This window comes from Podarcis liolepis, assembly GCF_965112155.1.
Source record: "Podarcis liolepis genome assembly, chromosome: 5".
Lineage (NCBI taxonomy): Eukaryota > Metazoa > Chordata > Lepidosauria > Squamata > Lacertidae > Podarcis > Podarcis liolepis.
Window position 1 is genome coordinate 22,526,239 of NC_139556.1, and position 22,939 is coordinate 22,549,177.

The following is a 22,939-nucleotide window of genomic DNA, read 5'->3' on the forward strand; positions in this document are numbered from 1 at the left end:
TCCCTCTTCCGCCTCTGGGGGCGCTGCGGAGGCGGAGGAAGCGCTTAAAAAGGGCCCGAGCCCGCCGGATGGCTGTTCAGTTCCGGGCGCTTTTACGCACAGAGACGCACGCGCGCCTGCCTGCCTGCCTTTTGAGTGACCGCGCCGAAGTTTGGCTCCGTTTCCAGCCACCGCAAGAGGACTGCTGCTTGGTGCCGCCTGCCCGTCCGTCCGTCCTTCCCTTCTTCCTTCCTCCGCGCCGGCAAGCCGCCGCGATGTTGGCGCTCAGCTCTGCCCGCCGCCTGATGCTGCTCCTGGGGCAGCCTCAGCAGTGCCGGGCCGCCGCTGCCTCCGGGGAGCTGCTGCTGCTGCAGGTCTCTTCCGAGGGCGCCCTGAGCCGCGCCTGCCGCCGTGCCTGCAGCGACCATAAGCGCGACGACGGCGACAGCGACGACAACCCGCTGGTCTACCTGGACGTGGGAGCGGACAACCAGCCCCTCGGCCGGGTCGTGTTGGAGGTACGCGCCGCTTCCTCCTCCCTGGGCTCCTTAGGCGGGGGGCGCGGGGTTGGCGCCTTCCCGCGTCCCTGAGGTGCCCTTGGAGCCTTTCGGGGAGGGCAGCCGAACTTTTTTATTTATTACTTGCATTTGGAGACCTCCTTTTCTTCCCAGGAGCTCAATGGTTCTCCTCCGTCTCCGATTTCATCCCCACGACAACCCCCTGATGTGGGTTAGGCAGAGAGACGGTGGCTGGCCCAAGGTCACCCAGTGAACTTAATGGCTGAGTGAGGATTTGAACCCTTGTGCCCCCATATCCAGTTCTCTAACCGTTATACTGTCAGGGGCTTAGCTTTGCCTGTATCAGCGTTGCTAACGGACATCACTGTTCTGTTGTTGTGTAAGGGATCCAATGACACTTATCAAAACTCTGCAGCTTGCAAGGGAGTTCTTCTCACTTTGCAAGGAGCAGGCAAGAAAGTCACCACCACCTGTTGAATTTACAGTCTGCTTGTTACAGTACGGTTGTTAAATATTTTTAGGGCTAACGCCCCCTCTCTCCCTCCCCATCAGCAAAGCTCTTGCGTCTATAAAACAAACAGGGTGAAAGTTCTTTAACTCAGATTGTTGAATTTCTTCAGAAAAAAATGAGGCCCCAAAGATAGCAACCTAGAGAATATGCATTAAGCTTTTGTACTACTGAACAGTGTAGCCTTGACTATTCGTTGCTTTTTTCAAGGTGCCTTTTTTGGGATGTCTCCTTGAGCCAAGGGCACTTAGAATAAATCAACCTGCTTTGTTCTAAGCAAATGAACTGTAAACATGATTTGGCAATTAAGAATTTAGTTGATGAAAATATGGGTCCTTCATCCCCTTTTGATGTATTTGTTGATGCCAATATAGTAAGTATATTCCAAGATTAAAAGATAAAAGTTAACCCCATTCCTTCTCAACAGAGTTCTCTTGAGGGAAGTTTACTTGCTGGAGGCAGAAACTGAGATATTGGCATTTCTCCAGAGAAAAGGGAATTCTGTAACATTTGGCAACTACAGAGAACCCTTCTTTGCATAACCTTTGCTGTAAGAGCTTGACACAGCCATAGGATGGCACCTTTTGAATTTGAGATAGTAGGAAACAAACCATGAACTCATATTTGTGTCAAGACAACTTGACACAAATCAGGAATTAATTAAGTTCAGGTTCGGGCATGTGCCCTATAAATGGGAAAGATATTTTTATTAGAATTGTGAATTCTTATCTATTCTAAAGGTGATTTTTCTGGGATAGAGAATCCCCTCCCCAAAAGGACTGCTGGTCTGAAATGAATTCTTTTGGCAAGCTTAATTTAGTGGCTTACATTGAGAGTAATGGAGAAAGTGATATCCGTGTAATAGAATTTTGGGGAGAACTGTATTGGACAGGCTAAAAGAAGTTGTTGAAGGTGTTTGATCCCTCACATATTGCTTGGAGACCTCAGGGTGCTTCTCTTTTCAGGATGTATAGCAATGATCCCACAGGTACGCCAAAGAGAGATGCTATTTTCCCTCACTGACTTAACTCCACTTATTGTTGACATCACCTGGAGTCTTTGATTTAATATTCCAATAGGGATTATTGGACAACAAATCTTACATACACTAGAAACATGGTTGCAATGTTGGTCCTAAAGAAAATGAATAGGGGAAGCAAGTAAGATGTTTTCTTTCGGACCAAATAATCTTCAGAATATTAGGCGCAAACTGCAGGACTTGAGTGTTTGTGGGAAATAGGAGTGAAGTTGATGTTGTACTAGCTAGGGCCATGCTTTTATCTATCCAAGTCCCCACTGATTTTTCAGACAAAGCAACCATTCCTATCTGAGTCAACGTGTTATCAGAAAAGAGGAGCCAAAATGATCAAAGGGATGGAGCAACTCCCCTATGAGGAAAGGTTGCGGGATTTGGGATTTTTAAGTTTAGAGAAAAGGCAAGCAAGAGGGGATGTGATCAAAGTGTCTAAAATTATGCATGGAGAGAGTGGCTAGAGAAAGGTTTTTCTCCGTCTGACATTGGAATTCATGGGCATCCAATGTTGGGAGATTCAGGACAGATAAAAGCACATCTTCATGCAGCACGTGGGCTGTGGAACTCGTTCTCCCAGAGGTAGTGATGGCCACCAACTTGGATGGCTTTAAAAGATTAGACAAATTAATGGACGAAAAGGCTGTCACTGGCTACTAGCCATGATGGCTGTGCTCTACCTCCACAGTCAAAGGCAGCAGGGTTCCCAAATACCAGCTGCTGGGAACCACAAGAGAGGAGAGTTCTCTTGGGCTCATGTTCTGCTCCCCAGGTTCCCACAAGCATCTCTGGTTGACCACTGTGAGAACAGGATGTGGGATTAGACAAGCCTTTGGCCTGGTCCAGCCGGCTCTTCTTACATTGTATGCCCATTATACCTTTTATGATAAGGGTAGTACAAATACTGCGGTCTGGAAATGCTTGCTTGTGATCTGATCACACTAAATTGTTCCAAGGATATTTATGGAGATGATAGGAAAAGACAAATAGGTGCAGCAACTTTTATCCAATTAATAATTTTTTCTGAGATATCCTTGCGCTACCCTTTATAATGTCAAGGCTATCTCCAAGCGTGGTTGCACATGACAAGTCAAAATCACTTTCACGTAAACAGGAGCAGAAGCTTTTTGAGAGCCAATTCTTTTTTACTCCATAGTATCTCTGTGCCCCAAATCCGATGTTCACAAATTTGAGGTTTCCAAAAGCACAGACGTGTTGGAAATCAGGCATGTGTGTTTTAAAAAAATGTTAGTAGGCTACACTTGTAGGCTGCAGGTCTGAGCAGCTCACACTTGAAGTAACTGTCAGTGATCTGATTAAGCTCATATGCACAGAGATGGTATTGTATAAAAATTAGTTCTCCTTTCTTTTTTCCATGTACCTTTCTAGAAGATGATCTTAAATGCTTGCCAAGTCATGCATATGGGAATCTCTTGGGAAGGTTATGTGGGAGAAGCATTCCATTGTAATCTTCCACAAGCAATTACATGCAGGATCGCTTCCAAGAACCATGAGTGTTAAACCCTGTGTCATTAAATTGACCTAATGACACCTTCAGGTGATTGTGAGTAGGCTCACAGACAACATCACATGATGCTAAGCAAGCAGGGCACAGGCAAGGGTGTTCAGAATAAAAAAAGTTATACATTGAGCTAGGGCTGCTTCTTCTGTAATTGCAAGCATCTTTAACAACTCCTTCTCCAGTGCAATCTACAGTACTTAACTGATGAAAGGATATAATGCAGTGAAATTCCATGTTGTGAAATTTCTACGCTGTGCGTGTAGATCTTCACACATGGAGATTTCTTGCCCTTTGCCCTTCCTCTTTGTTTCAAACCAAAACTACTGGGTTGTTTTTTTTAAATTGTGGGCTGTTTGTAATAGGCTTTCTGAATGTGTCAGAGAATTTGGAAGTAAATGCTGGTGTAGCTCTGGTTTCTAGTAATTCTGCTGAGCTGACTAATTTTTCATAGAATCGTAGAATTATAAAGTACTTGGTACAGGTTAGATCTTTTTGCTTTTAGCTAATACTGTGGTATTTTGTTTTTTGTTGTTTTTTTTAAAAAAAGAATGGATTATATATTTTATATTACATTGGATAATGTGTTCTCTCTCTCTCTCTCTCTCTCTCTCTCTCTCTCTCTCTCTCTCTCCTCCTAATAGCTGAAAGCTGATGTGGTGCCAAAGACTGCAGGTAAGACAATACTTTTGCCAGTTCCTTATTGAATTTTCAGGGTTATGTAATGTTGGTAAGAAAATGAAGGAAAATTGAAATGCTTTTTCCGAAACAAAAATAGTGTCTTAAAGTTACAGTCAACAAGGTGGTTGCAGGGAAGGAGTAGAAAGGAGATAAAAAATTTTCACTTTATTTTCCCTGTTTGTAGCACAGATCCTTTCCAGGTTTGGTTTTGTGTATTATATACTCCCAACTTTTTGGAATCCTAAAATTATGAGAATTGTTGAGCGAGCAAAGTTCATATTTTACATAAACTTGAGTTTTCACTTGAATAGTTCTGTTGATTATACTCTGCTCCTACCCAATGTTGATCTTTTCATTTCTTGGTTTGTTTGCTTATCCACACTTGCCTTTTGCCTTGCTGTTTCCAGGCACATGTCCTCTCTAAAAAGCTCTGTGTCCAAGCTGCTTTTTGTTGTTGTTGTTCTTTTGCCCCAAGCTTTCCCTGCAAAAACCAGCTCTTTTAGCATTCAGTTGGAGCAAATATCAATTCAAGTTTTCCATGGATTACTGTTTGTTCTGATTGAGCTCTAAAGAGAGGGTTTTCATGGGGCAAGCTCTGGAGCAAAAAAGGGTTGCTTGGACATAGAGCTTTAAAGGAACATTATCTGTATGAACATGCACTCACGTCCTTGTTTCATAGAAACTCATGACGTGACCAAGGCTACAATCCTATACTCACTTTTCCTGGGAGTAAACCTCACTGGACTCAATGGGATTTAATTTCTAAGTAGACATTTATAGGATTGTTTTAAATCAAGTTCATGTAGACCTACCGGTACATGTTTAATTGAGCAGCTGTAATTGTGAGCCCTAGTTTCTCATCATTCTGTGAGTCTGTGTGCCCATCACTTCATTGCTGTTGATTTTTAGCTGTGCAAAAATGCATTAAGATGATAAGCTTGTGCAAATATTGGGCCAAATCCAGCATCTTTTTATATTGGAATCCTGCACGTGCAAGAGTTTCCTGGAGAGTGCCTGTGTGCTTGCATAATTTTCCCTCTTGCAGAAGACAAAGAATCCCTAAATCATAGCAACTATCAATTTTTTAGAGGCAAGTAAGAATTTCCAAGAAGGGTAATTGCAGCCCAGCTGTATAGTGCCTATCTATTGGCAACTATATTTAAGAATAAACAACAATACTGTGATCAAGAGCTTCATGGTATGCCTAAAATATTACCAGCAAGTGCACTAGGATTCTGCTGACAACTCATTGTTGTCTGCAGTCCTTCATTCTTCATGGGATGCCTTGGTCCTGACCCTTCTAGAGTTGCCTTAGTGTGTGGTGCAGGAAGTGTCTGTGCAACAGGGATGGAACAGGGTGCTGTGGCCATCTTTAGGCCTGAGTGCCAAGGTGCAACATTGCACCCCAAAACCTGTTTTCCCCTCAGGTGGTAAGCCTGTTTCTGAGTTGGGGTCTACAGTTGGGGATTGACATGATGGAATGCATATGGAAAACTAGCGCCCTGGAGAGAAGCGTTACCTGGAATAACCTTTTCTCCCTGATTTTCTGTGTACATTCAGACATGTCAGCCTCCCAGCACAACCTGAAGCGGTATAGTCCAGACATGAGTTTGCCACCTTTCCTTAGGTTCTCCATTGAAGCTGAAGCTCCGCTGAAGCTTGCGAAATTGCACAGAGTTGATGTCAGCTATTTGCATGCCTAAAATGTCAAGGCCCTTTTGCCCTTACAGATTTCAGGTATGCAAATCTCAGCAACCAGGAGTGGCAGGAGATGGTTTATAGTAAATGTAGGATTCATTGCACACATCCCTGGTATAATTCCCCCCCCCCAAAAAAAAAAAACCTTCCTAAAAATTTGTTCAGAACATTGCATTGAAGCACACTTTATTGGATGGATTGTGTTTTCATTGCTTGTATAGCTGTACAAAGTGTTTTGCCATGGTTGTCAAGCTTCCTTGTTAGTAACAACGCTGCCTTTTCCCCTTTCCACCCCCAGAAAATTTTAGAGCGCTGTGCACTGGAGAAAAGGGCTTCGGATACAAAGGATCCACCTTTCACCGAGTGATTCCTTCTTTCATGTGCCAGGTAATTAAACTGAAGGTTTCTACTAAGCCACTTGAAGTTTTGAAAGAGCAACTGAGGTGTAATTGGAAGAAATGCAATTTCCAGGAAAAGCCTTTGCTGCAGCACTGGAAAGTTCTTGCATTGTATCCCTGTGTTCAGCAGCAGTAGCAGCTGTCAAGTTGCCATGTAATAATCTTGTGAATTCTCAGAAAGTCAGTATACCTGGGTGGTGGAGCTAGCATCTTACAGGAGGCAAACTGACAGCTTCTGCGAGTGAACTCTTTCAGCCAGCTGTGGAGAGATGTCTGTCTTAGGAGTTCAGCTCTATAAGAAGGGATCCACTTTGCATGTTCATGGATAACCTGGTTGCTAAATCATTCACAGACTACCTGAATCAGGGTCAGGATTTAATATGTAGCAGGGCAGGGCCTTTATGGCAATCTGCTGAAAGTCAGTCCCAGCAGACAGACATGCAAATCAAAATAAAAGGGGGGTGGAAAATGGGCTGAGAGTTACTTTGTCAACCACTGGCTAAACTAGGACTTGAAGGAAAATCACTGCTCAAAGTGCTGTCCTCCAGCCACCAGGTACAATCAAATAAGAGAGAGAGATGGAGCATCAGTAACAGGCTTGACACCTTCATTTCCCAAGGAAGGAAATGTATTACTTCCTTTTGTTTTCTGTTGTGTCCTTTCTCCAAGGACCTCTGGGTGGGTGCAGCAAATAGCAGTGAATTTCACTAGGGCGAAGAGGGGACTTTATAAGCTGCAATTTAGAGTGAAGTCCGGAAGCTGTGATTGGTGTAGTTAAAATTAAGTTAAATGAAGAGATAGGCAGATCCCAATATTTCCCTTTCCTGTGTTTACCTCCACGATTTATATACTCACGATTTCTATACTCCACAAGCAGTTTAAGCAATGTTTGGGGATAGGGTGCTGTTTGTTAACTACATCTCTGGTGCAGTGTTTTCTGCCAATATGTGGCATTTCAAATGCAGGAAACGGGTATATCAGAGTATTATTTCAACACCGCATCTGAAAAGACTTACACATCTAGAAAGTTGGTACTGTGGATGTTTAGAGAATCATTGTTTAATATGAATAAATAACAGGTGTTGCCCAGTTTGCTTTGGGGGAGCCTTATGAAAACAATCCTAGTCTGTTTTACCTCTGCTAAAACAAATGGCTGTCTCACTAAAGGGGCCATTTGTTAGGAAAAGGGCTGACTGTTTGTGTGGAATTGTAATGAGCTTTGGTAGGAGAAAAACCAGCAAGTATATCTTTTGTTCCTGATCTCTGACATCATAATCTTCATTAGTGTTTGCATTAATAGAATAAATATTTGAAAGAGAAATATCACAGGTGTCTTTTAACTACACCAAACCTGGAAAGAGTATACATTTTTGTTGTATAATTGCAGTTAAATTAGCTAGTCAGCAAACTGTTTACCTTGTAGCATGTGTGAGGTGGCAGTTCCTTCTAATTTGGATGCAGATGTGTCCCAAATTTCTGTAAATAAGCCACAAAGGATTTTAGTTACACCCAGAATGGTGGAAAACCTGTGAACCTCCAAATCTTCTTGGACCTTCCATCAGCCTCAGTCAGCATGGCCAATGGTTAGGGATGATAGGGGTTGCAGTTCAACAACAGAAGGAGGCACCAGTTTCCCCACTATATATCCTAGATTTAAAGAAAGGAGACAAAGTTAAATCTGAGTATCTTCTTTGCTGTGGCCTAGAGAATTGTGGTTTTTCCTCTTGCACATAGTGGGTGCATTTCAACTATGTAGGTAGCCAAATGCTTTTGAATGCATTTGAGATGAAAGCCCTTAAAATAATTACATTCTTGGAAACCAAACAATCTGTGTTCCTGTTCTACTCAAGCCTTAAACCTTTCTCCCCTTCTTCTTTTTTTGGAATAATGTTGCCTTCTTCCACAGCTGCGTACTTTTGCTTCCTCATCTAAGGCAGCATAGGACTGACAGTGGTGCCTGGTTAGGGACAAATATCTAAGCTGTTTAATGATGGGCTGCAACCAAAGTGTCTATTTTCCTTGTTTGCAGGACGTGATGTCGAAGGGAAAGAGTAGTTCTTACATGCAAATAGTCTTCCTTCATAGTGTTGAAATAAGAAGGAATATTTGTCAGTAGGTGCTTGTGTCACAGTATCTATGACAAACTTCTTCCTAACTCCTGCCTCTTATCTCCCTCCCACAGATTCTCAGGAGTAATATTTTGAGTTTATGATGTAAAGTTCTCCAAGCAGGCACCTGATCTTAAGCCTCTCTTAAGATTGTGGCATTCATCTTCTAAACTCGTAACATGAATGCCTGTCATTTCATAACTAAAATGTGAAGTCACCGTGACGTAGCTAATTGGCAAAATTAGAGGTACTGAACCTTGACAATTTAAATGCTCCTAAATTATAGGGTGTGCTTTCACACTTGTTCAGGTATAACCAAGGTATTGATGTAATTATGTCCCAGTTCCTTCCAAGTATAAGCCACTGTTAATCATCTTAGGAACCTTTTTTCCTCTAAATGAAAGTGTACTAGTTTTTCATTGGGGCATGACGGCAGTGACCCTGTGACAACAAACCAAGCATGCGATTTTTCAGTAGCAGTTTTTGATCTTTCCTGGGGTGCAAAGTTGTTGCTGTGTGATGCTCCAAAGTCCTTGTAGGTGCATTAATCTAGGCCAGCATTTCCCAAACCGTTGCCTTCCAGGTGATGTTAGAGTACAGTTCCCATCACCCCCCAACCAGCTTGGCCAGTGGTCAGGAATGATGACAGCTAGGGCTGTGTGATGTTGGATTTTCAACATCACAGTGTATCGCGAGCCAGACGTCACGGTGTGGCAATAAACTGTGATGATGAAAAAAAGCTGCATTGGCCCCAGCTGGCAAGGTGCTGGGTGAAACTGCCACAGCTGAGCTCCTGTCCCCAGGAGAGCCAGCCCCGAGTCCCCCTGGGAAGGGCAGGCTTCGCGCTTCCCAACTGAGCAGCTGCGATCCTGCTCCTCTCATGCAAGCAGGAGCGGGGTTCGGGGCTCTCTTAGCTGGGGGGGAGCACTTTAACAGAGCCCCCATCCCACTGCTGCCTCACCCTGTTGGAGCAGGTGGGAGGCAAAGGATAGAGGTTTGCTTAGTGCAGGCAGAGGCAAACTCGGCCCTCCAGATGTTTTGGGACTACAACTCCCATCATCCCTAGCTAACAGGACCAGTGGTCAGGGATGATGGGAGTTGTAGTCCCAAAACATCTGCCTATGCCTGGCTTAGTGGGTCCAAGGCTGAAGTGAGATTTGAAGTGTGAATTCACCTCATTCGTAGGTCATTCTCCTAACCACCCTGCGGCGCTAGCAACTCTGATGTTTAAAACTACTTTAAATACAGTATTTTGTATTGTTTGTACTATCTGGCCATAAGTTAGTCAGCTAGAACAGGCATATGTTGCTATGTGTATGTACTTTGACAAAACTTGTATCCCTTCCAGGGTGGCGACTTTACAAATCACAACGGAACAGGTGGCAAGTCAATATATGGTAGTCGGTTTCCTGATGAAAACTTCACCCTTAAACATATTGGACCTGGTAAGCAAAGTTTCCCTTCTCATATTTCTGGTTTTTTGCATGTTCCGTTTGCAGAAAGGGATGGTGGAGGTAGGGCAGGCCCATGCTTGAATTTCCAAGCCTATGTTGAAGTTGTTGATTGTATGATAAGCTCATGAGCCAGAAGACCAGCTTCTGAGAATGACTAGGGCATTTCTGGGCCTCACGCCAATGTCTGAAGCAGATTATGGAAATCTGATAAAGATTTATTTGCATTGGCATTGTTAAGTCTCAAGTTCTAGGACAGAGCTTTTAAACAAGCATAATTAAAACGCCATATTATAGCCAGGTAGTGGTAATTTGAAACTGTTGTCACTTATTAGTTGTGTTGAAATTGACAGCCACGATTTCCTGACAGCTCAAAACTGCATGAGTTTGTTCCTCTTGTTCAATAGCAAAAGAAAGAGATGGCACAGGGCAATATTCATATGCTCTTTTCATCCTCAGAATTACCTCATCAAAAGTAGTAGTTAAGTTGCAGTTCTGTCTGATAGGCTATTCTGTCTTGGATATGCTATTCATCCTTTTAACATCTACATTGTTTAATTAGAGTAGGCTATGTGTGTGGTGTTGCCATTTGCCAAGCTGAGCTTAGGATTTGTTTGTCAAAAAGCAATAGAGTCGGCCGGTTTATAGACAAGTGGGAAGAGGTAACCTTGGATTCCTGGCAAAGGGGATAGAATTAATTGGTCCCTTTTGTGGAAATTCTCTCATAAACCAGAGCCAGCATCTGATTCCTTCAGTACAATATCAGATCTTTTTACTGCATGCTTACAATGGCATGTTTTGTGAACTCTCAGTGGAATAGCATTCTCTTGTTTTTTTCAAATGCAGGACCTAAAACAAAGAGGAGGCTTCATGCAGAAACTCCTTGAATGGCCTGTTAGGTTTTTTTTGTTCTGTGTTCTTGTACAGTGAAGTTACAGTGCTGTCTTGATGTTGTTGCAGGTGTTCTCTCAATGGCCAACGCTGGACCCAACACTAACGGATCTCAGTTCTTCATTTGCACAGCTAAAACTGATTGGTAAGCATTCTGCAAACACACATGTGGAAGGGCTTGTTTTTGTAACTAGGCTTTCTCAAAGCTTGGCAAATTGCACATGTTTGTGTTCCTTGCTAAGGAGCATGATGGAAGCAAATGGAATTGTATAGGATGTGAAAATGCCCTTTAGGAGCTTTATACATTTTAATAAGCAGTTAAACCATTGCTTTAGAGGGAAGTGAGAGGCAGATGAGGATCATCAACCTGGGAAGGTAGCCTGTCTAGGAGAAGGAAAACTCTGATCCTAAACCTCCTCTGCCTTGTGGGATATCTTTGGGAGAAGAAAAGGCTAAGTAGCAAATCCTACATAAATCCAGAGTGGAGTCCCTAAGACAGTTGAATGGCGCCTTGTACGCTTCCTTCTGGCAACTCCTGCAGCCAAGCTGGTGCCAAATGTATTGCTCTGCTTTCCTTTGAACCACATCGGTGAGGCCAAGAGGGGGTTCTTGTTGTCTGGGCAGCCTAGGACCTCCAGACACACTACCCAGGCTTGCGCCCCAGGAAAGGACACTGCTATTGCAGTGCTTTGACTTCACTCCCAGCAACACACTCAATTTCTCGATACAGACTGATGCCAACAACAACAAAAGCTGTTGCACTGGCTCCGGCTAATTTCCATTTAGAAGTGAGCTGTGCTCCTCCTCAAGTGCTCTGGTTTTAAATTAGAATACCTTAAGCAGTAGAACTCTTCTGTTAATTGTGAATAATGGTCCCATTCAGAATGAGGGTGATGCCATGTTATGCAAAAGCAGATGAGGGGAAGCCATAAAAAGCCAGTATAAAGGCTACAAAGGAGACATGTGGGTTAGAAAACATTCACACCCCTAGAAAGCTCCATTTCTGCCTATAAACGTTTTGGTGCACCTGTAATAGGAATAGCAAATATGTACTTATATACATCTTGTATACCATACTGAGAAGAGTCAGATAAGTACAAGCCTCAACACGGTTATTTAATTCTGCCAACGAGTAGATAGCATTGCTGTCTCCCATACGTAACTTTCCTACATGCCTAATGCATATTTGGAGGAAAACAGGCAGAGCACTGCATCATGTTTTCCTGCCTGCTAGTCAAACACTTAATGAGCACAAAGTCACTCCCATCGTCACATGTGGTGAATCAACGCAATATGCAAGTCAGAGAGTGCTAGAGGGCTAGAGTGACTTTGACTAACACATCCCATAATGAGTATATAAGAATGAAAATGCCTTGAGTTGCTTGGTGGCATTTGGTAGCTTTAGCACATGTCAGGTTCTGAGCCTTAACTGTTTGGTTGATTAGGCTAAACACTATATTTGGGATTTGACAGGAGACCTGGTGTCTCCTGTCCTGCTAGCTAGGGATGATGGGAGTTGTAGTCCAAAAACAGCTGGAGATTAGATGTTAACAGCAGTGGCTTCTCAATGCCAAGCTGATTGCTAAGCTTCCTCCTGGTTTGGTGTGATTTTTTTTTTTTTTAGTGTTTCTGGCATGGAATAAAACCTTTTCAGTAAGAAGAAAATTATCCCGTGTTTCAAGTCAACTCATTCTAGATTCCTTCCCATTCATACTGCTATTTTCTTTTGCCGTTGCACATTATTCCTGTTTGTATTGCAGGCTGGATGGGAAGCATGTTGTGTTTGGCCACGTGAAAGAAGGGATGGAGATTGTGAAAAAAATCGAGAGCCTTGGCTCCAAAAGCGGGAAGCCTTCAAAGAAGATTGTCATCACTGACTGTGGAGAGCTGAAATAAGTCAAGATGTGGGAGCCTCTGGCAAATCGTTGATGCAAAAAAAGGAATCTGCGTGAATTATTACTTGCACATTTCTCATCTGGATAAGACTTTTTACCGATAAGGATACTAACTCCTTGCTGAGCCATGATCAAGGACAATAGAAGTATATGAAGAATTTCAGTTTGGAAAATTCGTTTGATCTCACATGACCATATTCTGTTTTGTTTTTAAATTGTACTACTTTTTATTTAAGTGTTACACTGAAGGTTCTCTTCAGTGCTTTATAATGGAAAATACAAGAACAATGGCTGCTAGCAAAGATCTGCTAAAAATCCTCTGAAGTAGCTCATAATCCAAGCTGGGAATCTTACAAGATTCTTAGTTAGAGTGGGGAGTAACTAAGTTTCTTACAATTTAAAGATTATCCTGTGGTCTGGTTGAACTTGAACTCTCCTATTTCAAATGAATGTATTAATGTATGATCTCCAGCATCTGTGGAACAGCCGTCAGAATATGGGTAGCTAAATGATTAACTGATGTGACTTAGGAATTCAGCTGATTGATCAAGGTAACTTAATGAACAGTACTCTCTCCCCTCCCCCTACTGAGAAAGGTGCTAAAGATCCATTTTATGCAAGGGTACACCAGTACTTGAAGTACATGGAATCAGTGGATTTCCTACTTATAAATTTCTTCCAGTCTTGGACCATCTAGAACTTTTAACAAAGGGCAGAATTAACTAATAACTACTTTGACTGCTTAGAATGTAATGCTTGTGACATGCTACTGTTAGGATTTGAATCTGGGAGCATGTTACCAGATCAGCCAGACATTCTGAAAGGAACTAGCCATACCTACATGACATGTAACTGTGAACTTTTTAAATGGAGCATGGGAAGGCCTTTCGTATAATGATTTATTATTGTTATTATTTAGTCTTTCTCTACTGTGATGGGTCCACTGTGATAGCATCTCACTGTGTTCCAAATATAGTAGGTCTGATTTATGTAAGAGCTGGTATTAAATACGATTTTTTTGTGTGCTTTGACTTAAAACCAGAGTAAGTAGCTGAGAGAGGCTATGGAGGGAAAAGTTGAAGCAGTGGATTATTTTTCCCACTTAACTTGCTTCAGTCTCCACTTGAGTTACAGGACTGGAAGGTTCAGCTGAAGCAAGCTGAATTTAGAAAGAAATACTGGAACGATAAGGAGGCCCTTTGGTCCATATTCTGGATATATCTACACTAACACCATTTTAAATCATAAGTCTCCCTTACTGCACCGTCAAATATTTTTTGATGTTGGGTGAGTGTTTCTCATCCCCATCACAGATCCTACAAATTCCTATGGTACCCTGTGGGAAGGGGGGATGTTAAACAAATTTCTGTGGTGTAGGTATATCCTAAATCACAGGAAAAGTGACCCACATAACTGGTAGCATTGCCACTTTCTCTCAGGTGTGTTCAAAATTCACTGCAGGCCAGCAGTGATGAACTTTGGATCACAGGTACAGAGCAAGGAAGGATGGCTGAAACATCCTGAGATTCCCTGTGCTTGCACATGACTCTGAAATGGCCTGCTAAAACAAGCTGATAAGTGTTTTCTTGGAGCTGGCTCCTGCTTGTGGATAGCACATGGCTTCTGTTGAGGGGGAAATGGAACGGGGAACCTCGCATGGCTCTTTTTAACCAGACCTACCTTTTAAATTTTTAAGTTCATTATAGTGAATGGCTATTGGGAGCTGAATCTGAGCATTTGTTACAGTAACTACCGTATATAAAATGTGAATACCCTTCTATGATGTGAGTGTTTTTCCCATAGCAGGTAGTATCTCTGCAGGTTGAAAATACTATTTGCGCTAGGCTCGTGCATGCAGTGAAAGGTTAATTTAAAAACAAATAGGATACCTCCGGTCAATTGTTCTTGCATTCTTTGAAGTATATTTGAAATGCTAGCAATCTAAACTTGTTCGGCTTAGGTCGAGTATCAATAACTGGTATTTTTGTTACATGTTCGTTTTTGTATGTGTAAGGTCATTAAATACCTTTTTGTAAAAAGTGATGGTCAGTTTCTTTTCTAAGTACAAAGGCAAAAATAGCTTGAAAAGAGGTACAAGAGCAGCTGCTTCTACTAGGTTTATTGCCATTGTCCTGCTTTCCAAATACTGGCCACATATTGCAGGTCAGCAGCACAAAGCCCTCATAAGTCCATTTTTGTAGTTGTTGACATCCAAAATCAGGATTGCTGAACCTGTGCCCCCCCCCCATGTTGTTGGACTATAGCAGGCATCCCCAACCTGTGGCCCTCCAGATGTTTTGGCCTACAACTCCCATGATCCCTAGCTAATAGGACCCGTGGTCAGGGATGATGGGAATTGTAGTCCAAAACATCTGGAGGGCTGAAGGTTGGGAATGCCTGGACTATAGCTTCCATCATCCTGGACCATTAGTCGTGTTGACTGGAGCTGGTGGGAGTTGGTCCAACAAACTGTTAGAGCAGCCTGCCTTAACCTGTGGGTCCCCAAATGATGTTGAACTACAACTCCCATCACCCCTAGCTAGCAAGGCCAGAATTCAGGGATGATGGGAGTTGTCCAACACCATCTGGGGACGCACAGGTTGAGAACCGCTGTGTTAGAGGATCACAGGCTAGCCACCCCTATGGCTGTTTCTTCCCTTCGCTTGTTGGAAGATTGCCTGAGTTTCTGTGACGTGCTGCTGTTTCAGAGCCATATGATATAAAAGCACTTATTTGTTTTAGGTGGTGCTGCATTAGCTAGACACACCACCCCTTTGGGAATGTAAATGTCTTTTGATGATCCAAACCTCAAATCTGATTAAACCTGTAATGCTGCCTTCCTGGGTTGGGTGACTGACTATGGGCTCTTAGTCACCCATTCATTTCTATGACAGATTTTATCACCTCTCTCCTGGTTCCTGCTTAAGCAAGTCGTGAGACGTTGCTCTCAGAGGAAATGGTCTGGGTTGGTTTAGCAAAGTGCTAATTCATGAAGGCATGCTCTGTAGCAGAAGGTTCTTCTCTACCCCCCCCAAAAAATAGGTGATTGTTCATATAAAAAAGTCAAGATGATGCTTGTCAGAGTTGTGAATATTTTGGAGTTGGGCTTTGAAGAGCCTAGGCCATTACTACAGCTGTGCCAGGCCAAGCAGCTGAGAGCCTGACCACAGGAGTGGATCCATTCCTGACTCATGAAGGTGACCTCCATTACTTTGACTATGTAGCATTATGTTTCTAAAGCCCCATCTTTAGAAATGGACAAGTTAGCTAGCTTGGATAAAAGTAAGGATTTGGTATGTTGGAATTTTGTGCCATTTTATGGAATATTAGAATTATTTTAATGTCGGGTTATAGGATGGGAGTTTGTCCTTGCATAATTAAAAAAAATGCTGCCCTTCTCCATTATTTCAGAGACTTTGTTGTTTAGTTCACCCTTACAAATAAGCTAGAGGTTTTGATACAGTGGAGAGGCTAAAGGAGTAGCCAAAGTTTCACCCTGTATTCCTATACAGATTGCAGGTTTTTATTTAGTCGTGTCCGACTCTTCGTGACCCCATGGACCAGAGCACGCCAGGCACTCCTGTCTTCCACTGCCTCCCGCAGTTTGGTCAAACTCATGCTGGTAGCTTCGAGAACACCGTCCAACCATCTCGTCCTCTGTCATCCCCTTCTCCTTGTGCCCTCCATCTTTCCCAACATCAGGGTCTTTTCCAGGGAGTCTTCTCATGAGGTGGCCAGAGTATTGGAGCCTCCACTTCAGGATCTGTCCTTCCAGTGAGCACTCAGGGCTGATTTCCTTAAGAATGGATAGGTTTGATCTTGCAGTCCATGGGACTCTCGAGTCTCCTCCAGCACCATAATTCGAAAGATTGCAGGTTAGCCTGTCAAAAATGGTATTGATGGTAGCCATCATTAAATATAAAGTCAGGGCAATGGATTATGGCTATTGGTGTGAACTGAGTGCCTCTTTGGAGAGCCAGTGTGGTGTAGTGGTTAAGAGCGGTAGTCTCATAATCTGGGGAACCGGGTTCACATCTCCGCTCCTCCACATGCAGCTGCTGGGTGACCTTGGGCCAGTCACACTTCTTTGAAGTCTCTCAGCCCCACTCACCCCACAGAGTGTTTGTTGTGGGGGAGGAAGAGAAAGGAGAATGTTAGCCGCTTTGAGACTCCTTAAAGGGAGTGAAAGGCGGGATATCAAATCCAAACTCCTCCTCCTCCTCTTCTTCTTCTACTGATGGATGGAAAGGAAGCACAATAACCTCTCTCATTTCACATCACTGCCCCCCACCAAGTTTGCTACTCCTGCTCAGAAAGAGCCCAGAGCTACAGATTCTGCTGCTGGGTGAACAGACCAAAACACCAGCTGCTACCAGGCCCTTGTTGCCAGGTAGCACACTGCCAAGAGGGTGTTTTCATCTCCATAGACACCCTGGAACCTTCCATAGACCTGCAATTAGGACAGAAGAAACGGCTCCTTATTTGTCAATGGGGGGCGGGGCGGAACCTAATCCGTTGGGTCCCTTGCATGGTTATTCAAAAGTCCCATGGAGTTCAGTCCCACATAGTATGCATGGGGTTGCAGACTCAGTCAGAGGGGATCAAAACAGGGTGTGCCAAAGTGTTTAGAATTATGTGCATTTCGAACAATGATTTCAAGGAGTGATCAACCTACATGATGTTCAGCATCCTCAGCCTGAATTCCTATTAAAGCCTTTAACTTGCAGGTGTTGGACCACAGCTGTCAACTTCCGTTATCCCTGGCCATTCTGGCGGTGGCTGATGGGAGTCGGGGTCCAACATCTGGAGGCACCAGGTTAACCATCTCTGCTATTTACATGTTGGTAGCTTAAAAGGCTGCCAGGTTGTTTTCTCCTGCACTGTCGCAACTCACATTTGCATGTTGCTGTCCACACCAGAGCAAGGGTGGGGATAGCTTCACCTGATGTACATTGCCTGTTTGGCTTCCCCACCAGACTTCTCCTGTTCATTAAGTTATTGTCTGCACATGTGCAATGACTTTCCAACGTGCACACCTCAGCTTAATTGCAAAGGGAATGTGGCTTATGTTTTCAGATTGGATGGAAAAGGACGCATTTTTCCTTGAACATGCACAACAGCAGTATTAAGAAATTACCGGATAGATAAGGGTTGTGGCTAATGTCATGTGCAGACTGCTTCAAACTCTCTGTTAGTGCGCCAGAGCAATTGGTAATGTGTACACAGCCCAAGCCTCCTTATATCAGCAGGTGGCGCCAAAGGATCAGCCACTGTCAAACAGCTGCTGGAACATGGCTTGCCCTTTCAGAGCATAGCAATTTGCAAAGAAACATGCACAACTGGAACAGAGTAGTAGGTAATCCTTTTGGAATTTTGTCCTCCTGAAGTGATTTCCCTCCGCAAATGAATCGCTTATCTGCTTGATTCTGCTCTTATGCTTATACCCTAAGTATTTGGTTGAAGCGTTGTACTACAAGACAGAATGATTGACTTACATAACTCTGGAGCCAATCTTGAATTCTCGTAACATGAGGCAGTGCCAGCAACTGAGTCACAAATGGATTGGTTGGGTGTTAATGTGGGTGTAATTGGGAATACAGCTGTCAGTAACCTAATCCCAAGGTCTTGGTAAGCAAAGTTTTACCAAGCATTCCTCTCAAGCAACATTTATCTTAATATTTTGTATGTTTATCAAACATCTCTTTTTAGTGATACAGCTGGGCCGTGCATAGAAGTCCTACTAAATTCAGTGGGCTTACAACCAGAAATAAGTATGCACATAAGATTGCCTAAGGAAAAATGCAACATTTTATAGCTCAGTCCTTAAACATGTCTACTCAGAAGTAATTCAATTGAATCAGGCTCACTTTCAGAGGACAGGCTTGCAATTTAGAATTTTTTAGTCACCACTTAAAAACACTGGTTAGAGAATTATATATAAATAAATAGGTATCTCTATGTATCAGGCTGATCTTAAAAGCCTAGAAACAGGGCCAATAAAATAGGGGCAATCCTACAAAGGCTAGCCCATTCTGCATGGGCATAGCCAGGTTTTTTGTTAGGGAAGGCAGGCCTTTTGTGGGGGGGGCAGAATCTCAGTTTTCTATGTATTTTTATTGATTTTTATTGATTTGGGGGACAGCTGGATCAATCATTATTAATAATAACTAAATTTCTATACCACCTTTCATCCGAAGATCACAGGACAATTTATGATATACCTAAATATAAAAAACTTACCATAATGACCAAAAAACCCCAATAACCTCCCCCACACAAATATGAAATGTAACTGGATGTGTTTGAATGACTGCAATTCTCTAATACACAACTAGATCCATTATGATATAGAACATTCTATTAAACATTGCTAAGGTGCTTTTTGGGATGCGGGTGGTGCTGTGGGTTAAACCACAGAGCCTAGGACTTGCCGATCAGAAGGTCGGCGGTTCAAATCCCCGCGACAGGGTGAGCTCCCATTGCTTGGTCTCTGCTCCTGCCAACCTAGCAGTTCAAAAGCATGTAAAAGTGCAAGTAGTTAAATAGGTACCGCTGCGGCGGGAAGGTAAACGGCGTTTCCGTGCACTGCTCTGGTTTGCCAGAAGCAGCTTAGTCATGCTGGCCACATGACCTGGAAGCTGTACGCCGGCTCCCTCGGCCAGTAAAGCGAGATGAGCGCCGCAACCCCAGAGTTGGCCACGACTGGGCCTAATGGTCAGGGGTCCCTTTACCTTTACCTTTAAGGTGCTTTTTGCTTTTTAAGGAAATTATTATGGGCAGTTGTTATGAGCAGTTTTACTAATGCACTCTGCATCAAGTTCCGAAGCATGGCAGGCAGTTATAATGTATAATAATGCAGTGCATGGCAGGCAGAGAAGAACATGAGAGTGTATAGACTTGAGCTTCAATTCTTGGTTTAGAAATTGGGAAGTTGAGTTGCCCCTGTTGGGTTTTGGAACAATGAACACATTCATCAGAAAACCTCAGCCATACATGTGAGCTTCTCCAGGTCAGAACCACTGGCTAGTTTTGGAGCAAGAGAGTTCAGATTAGCAGTCAATTACAGAGTCCACAATAGGAGGCTCAAGAGAGGCAACAGAGGAGAATGCTTAGGGAGACTTAGGAGAAACAGCCAAGGGCAGCTGCTGCTGCTATCCACCAGCATCTGCTGCCTGGGGTGGTTGCCTCACTTTGTCAAACAGTAGGGCCAGCTCTATGTAGGTGGTAAGGTTTGTGTGGAACTTTTTTTTTTTAATGCAGGTTTCCCACCTGCAGCAGGTACAGTACAGGAACCATTTTACTACTTGATTCTCCTCAATATATGTACCGATTCCCAAATGCTGCTTTGATTTCAGAGCTTATCTGCTCTTTGTTCATACAGTGCAATCACTGTGTTTCCAGTACATGTTTTTAAAACCCACGTTCACGTGACGTTATCAAAAAATGAATATTTATATGTACTTTGATACGAAATACTGCCGTTTCTCAAAGCAGTTTCACACCAATTGGAGTCCTTAAGCCATTCCTAACTTATGACATGAACAGCTAGAGGGGAAAGAGTTGGCAAGTTACGCTTGGGGAGGGGATGACAACACTGCGTTCTAAGGCGATAATGTGAACACACCCTTAGTGTGTTGCACTTACAGAGCTCAAAAAGGCATGTATTTTGGATGCAACATACATTCACATAATCCCCAACCAAGCATTACACCCAGATTGTGCACAGATTGTGGAATAATGGCTCTTAACACACTGACCTCTGGCTGCATTCTCTCCCCAGATGTTTGATACATGCTGATCATTATTAAAAGAATGTCACACATACATGTTGTGCTAATTCACCATTTTATCTTGGGCTAGCCTCAAGGATCCTTTACTACTCGAAGTGTCCCACATCAAACCTGCTCTGCAAGTCACCATTGGTTTTACGACATCTATTCGGCTTGGCAACAAACTGATCAATGCTCATTCAAGAAAGGACCCTCTTGGCCCAAGGTTTCCCAAACATTGGTCTCCAGCTGTTTTTGGACTATAACTCCCATCATCCCTAGCTAGAAGGACCAGGGGTGATGGGAACTGTAGTCCAAGAACAGCTGGAAACCCTGTTCTAGCCATCCATAGCCCTTGAAATAAATATTTTAGCTATTTACTATCTGATCTTCTCATTGAGGAACCCCAGATAAATTGTCAAGGAGCAGCAAAGTTCTTCAACACACAATTCCTAAACAGGATGCTGTTACCTACCTCTTAGGGTTGCTGTGAAGATGAATTGCTTAGGGTAGCAAAACATTATCCACTGCTAATTATGTGGCAGGAATGCATGCATCTGGGCTCTAGATACAAGATGGCCCGTTCAGCCACATAGAATGACCCACAGAATGGGCAACTACTTCATCTGCATGCTGTGCTTAACCCTTTTGGCTAGTAGCAGTTGATAGCCTTGTCCTCTGTCTAATTGAACTTGCATGAAATAACAACAATAATAAATCTTCTCGTTGACTTGTTAATAAGAAAAATATTTGCTTCTAGCAAAGCACAGTGTCCTCTGCCAGTGGTGAGCGCAGCAGCTTTTGCCTAGGATTTTTCTGTCTTTCCTTGCAAACAGTTCCATGCACAAGACAGCATTGTCAAGATAGGAGAAGACAACATGCACCTGTTTGGCAACAGGCGGCTCTCCCTGGGCCCTAAAGTACAGAATGTCCACATTTCAGGGCCGTTTCTGGAGAGCAGATGCAGTTTGTCAGTCGGGGATGAGACTGGAGATCTGGATCCAAAACACTGTGGTTCTTACTACTGTTAAAGAAATAGGACAGAATCAACATCAGTGCAAAAAATAAAATAAAAACCAGGTCTGTTTTCAACAATACCCATTTTTCTGTAAACCACTTTATGGGGGAAAGGGCAGCAGGAAGAAGCAAGCGCCAAAATGGCACTGGAAAAAGGAACTGAAAAAGCAGTACTAAAATGTCATCAATTAAATATATTATTATATAAATTGAATAAATATGTTATTGAATAGTGGATGCTTTCCTTAGGGGAAAAGCAACACATTTTAAATATTTGGTAAAAGTTAAAGGGACCCCGGATCATTAGGTGCAGTCGTGACCGACTCTGGGGTTGCCGAGGAAGCCGGCGTACAGCTTCCGGGTCATGTGGCCAGCATGACTAAGCCACTTCTGGCGAACCAGAGCAGTGCACGGAAATGCCATTTACCTTCCCGCCGGAGCGGTACCTATTATCTACTTGCACTTTGATGTGCTCTCAAACTGCTAGGTTGGCAGGAGCAGGGACCGAGCAACGGGAGCTCACCCCATTGCGGGGATTCGAACCGCTGACTTTCTGATTGGCAAGTCCTAGGCTCTGTGGTTTAACAGACAGCACCACCCGCGTCCCTTTTAAATATATACTCTGTGAGTAACAGAACTAATTTCTGAGGCTCAAAATAAATTTAGTTTGAGGTGGCTTTCATCAACCTGGTGCCATCCAGATGGCTTACACTACAGCTCCCATCTGTACTAGTTATCTTTGCCTCATGAGATTATCCTCAGTGTTTCTCCATCTCTCAACTATGGTTGGGGCAGAAGTCTTGGAGAGCAGTATTCAGTTGGCAGATGGACCAGCAGCCTAATGGTGTAAGATGTGAGAAACTTTTCCTGAGAGTAGTTAGCCAATGAAAGCCATTTGCTTGGGTAATCTGGTAGTATAAAATTGGGTAAAGGTAAAGGGTAAAGGGACCCCTGACCATTAGGTCCAGTCGTGGCCGACTCAGGTTGCAGCACGCATCTCGCTTTTTGGCCGAGGGAGCCAGCATACAGCTTTCGGGTCATGTGGCCAGCATGACTAAGCCGCTTCTGGCGAACCAGAGCAGCACATGGAAACACCGTTTACCTTCTTGCTGGAGCAGTACCTATGCACAGGAGCAGGGACCAAGCAATGGGAGCTCACCCCGTTGCGGGGATTCGAATCGCCGACCTTCTGATCGGCAAGTCCTAGGTTCTGTGGTTTAACCCACAGTGCCACCCGTGTCCCGATAAAGTTGGGTACACATACACAATACCATTCAAACACATTTGAAGCATGTTTTCCCACCCTACCCCAAATAATTCTGGGTACTGTAGTTTACTCCTTACAATTCCTAGCAACCCTTAACAAACCAGAGTCAGGATTATTTGAGGGAGGAGATGTGCATTAACTAAAAGGGCACAAATGCCCTCTGCCTCTTTTTCCAACAGCTTAAACATGCATTGATTGTCTAATCTCTTG

General features: G+C 43.4%; 1 protein-coding gene and 1 long non-coding RNA gene across 3 annotated transcripts in view; one reads left to right on the plus strand and one right to left on the minus strand.

Moving 5' to 3' along the window:
* On the plus strand, positions 1–14,715 carry PPIF (peptidylprolyl isomerase F). The gene is made up of 6 exons (XM_083502853.1): positions 1–497; positions 4,199–4,229; positions 6,232–6,320; positions 9,788–9,884; positions 10,851–10,926; positions 12,542–14,715. The coding sequence occupies exons 1-6, from the start codon at positions 69–71 to the stop codon at positions 12,675–12,677; spliced, it is 858 nt and encodes a 285-aa protein (XP_083358979.1). The 5' UTR covers positions 1–68; the 3' UTR covers positions 12,678–14,715.
* The window catches only part of LOC310706659, a 27,902-nt gene continuing 6,626 nt past the window's right edge, over positions 1,664–22,939 (minus strand). The window contains exons 2-5 of one of the 2 annotated variants that reach the window (XR_014526021.1): positions 20,921–21,469; positions 7,748–7,807; positions 5,054–5,144; positions 1,664–1,690 (exon numbers count right to left, since the gene is read on the minus strand). This is a non-coding gene — a long non-coding RNA (uncharacterized lncRNA). Of the gene's footprint in view, positions 1,691–4,482; positions 5,145–7,747; positions 7,808–20,920; positions 21,470–22,939 lie in introns of those variants that run through there. The other variant, XR_014526022.1, reaches the window with a different exon arrangement.

Bases quoted from the DNA above. Each gene is read 5' to 3' on its own strand.
- PPIF (XM_083502853.1), top strand. From the start codon at position 69: ATGGCTGTTCAGTTCCGGGCGCTTTTACGCACAGAGACGCACGCGCGC. The intron at 6,321-9,787 runs GTAATTAAACTG...TATCCCTTCCAG, and splicing joins TTCCTTCTTTCATGTGCCAG to GGTGGCGACTTTACAAATCA. The intron at 10,927-12,541 runs GTAAGCATTCTG...TTTGTATTGCAG, and splicing joins TGCACAGCTAAAACTGATTG to GCTGGATGGGAAGCATGTTG.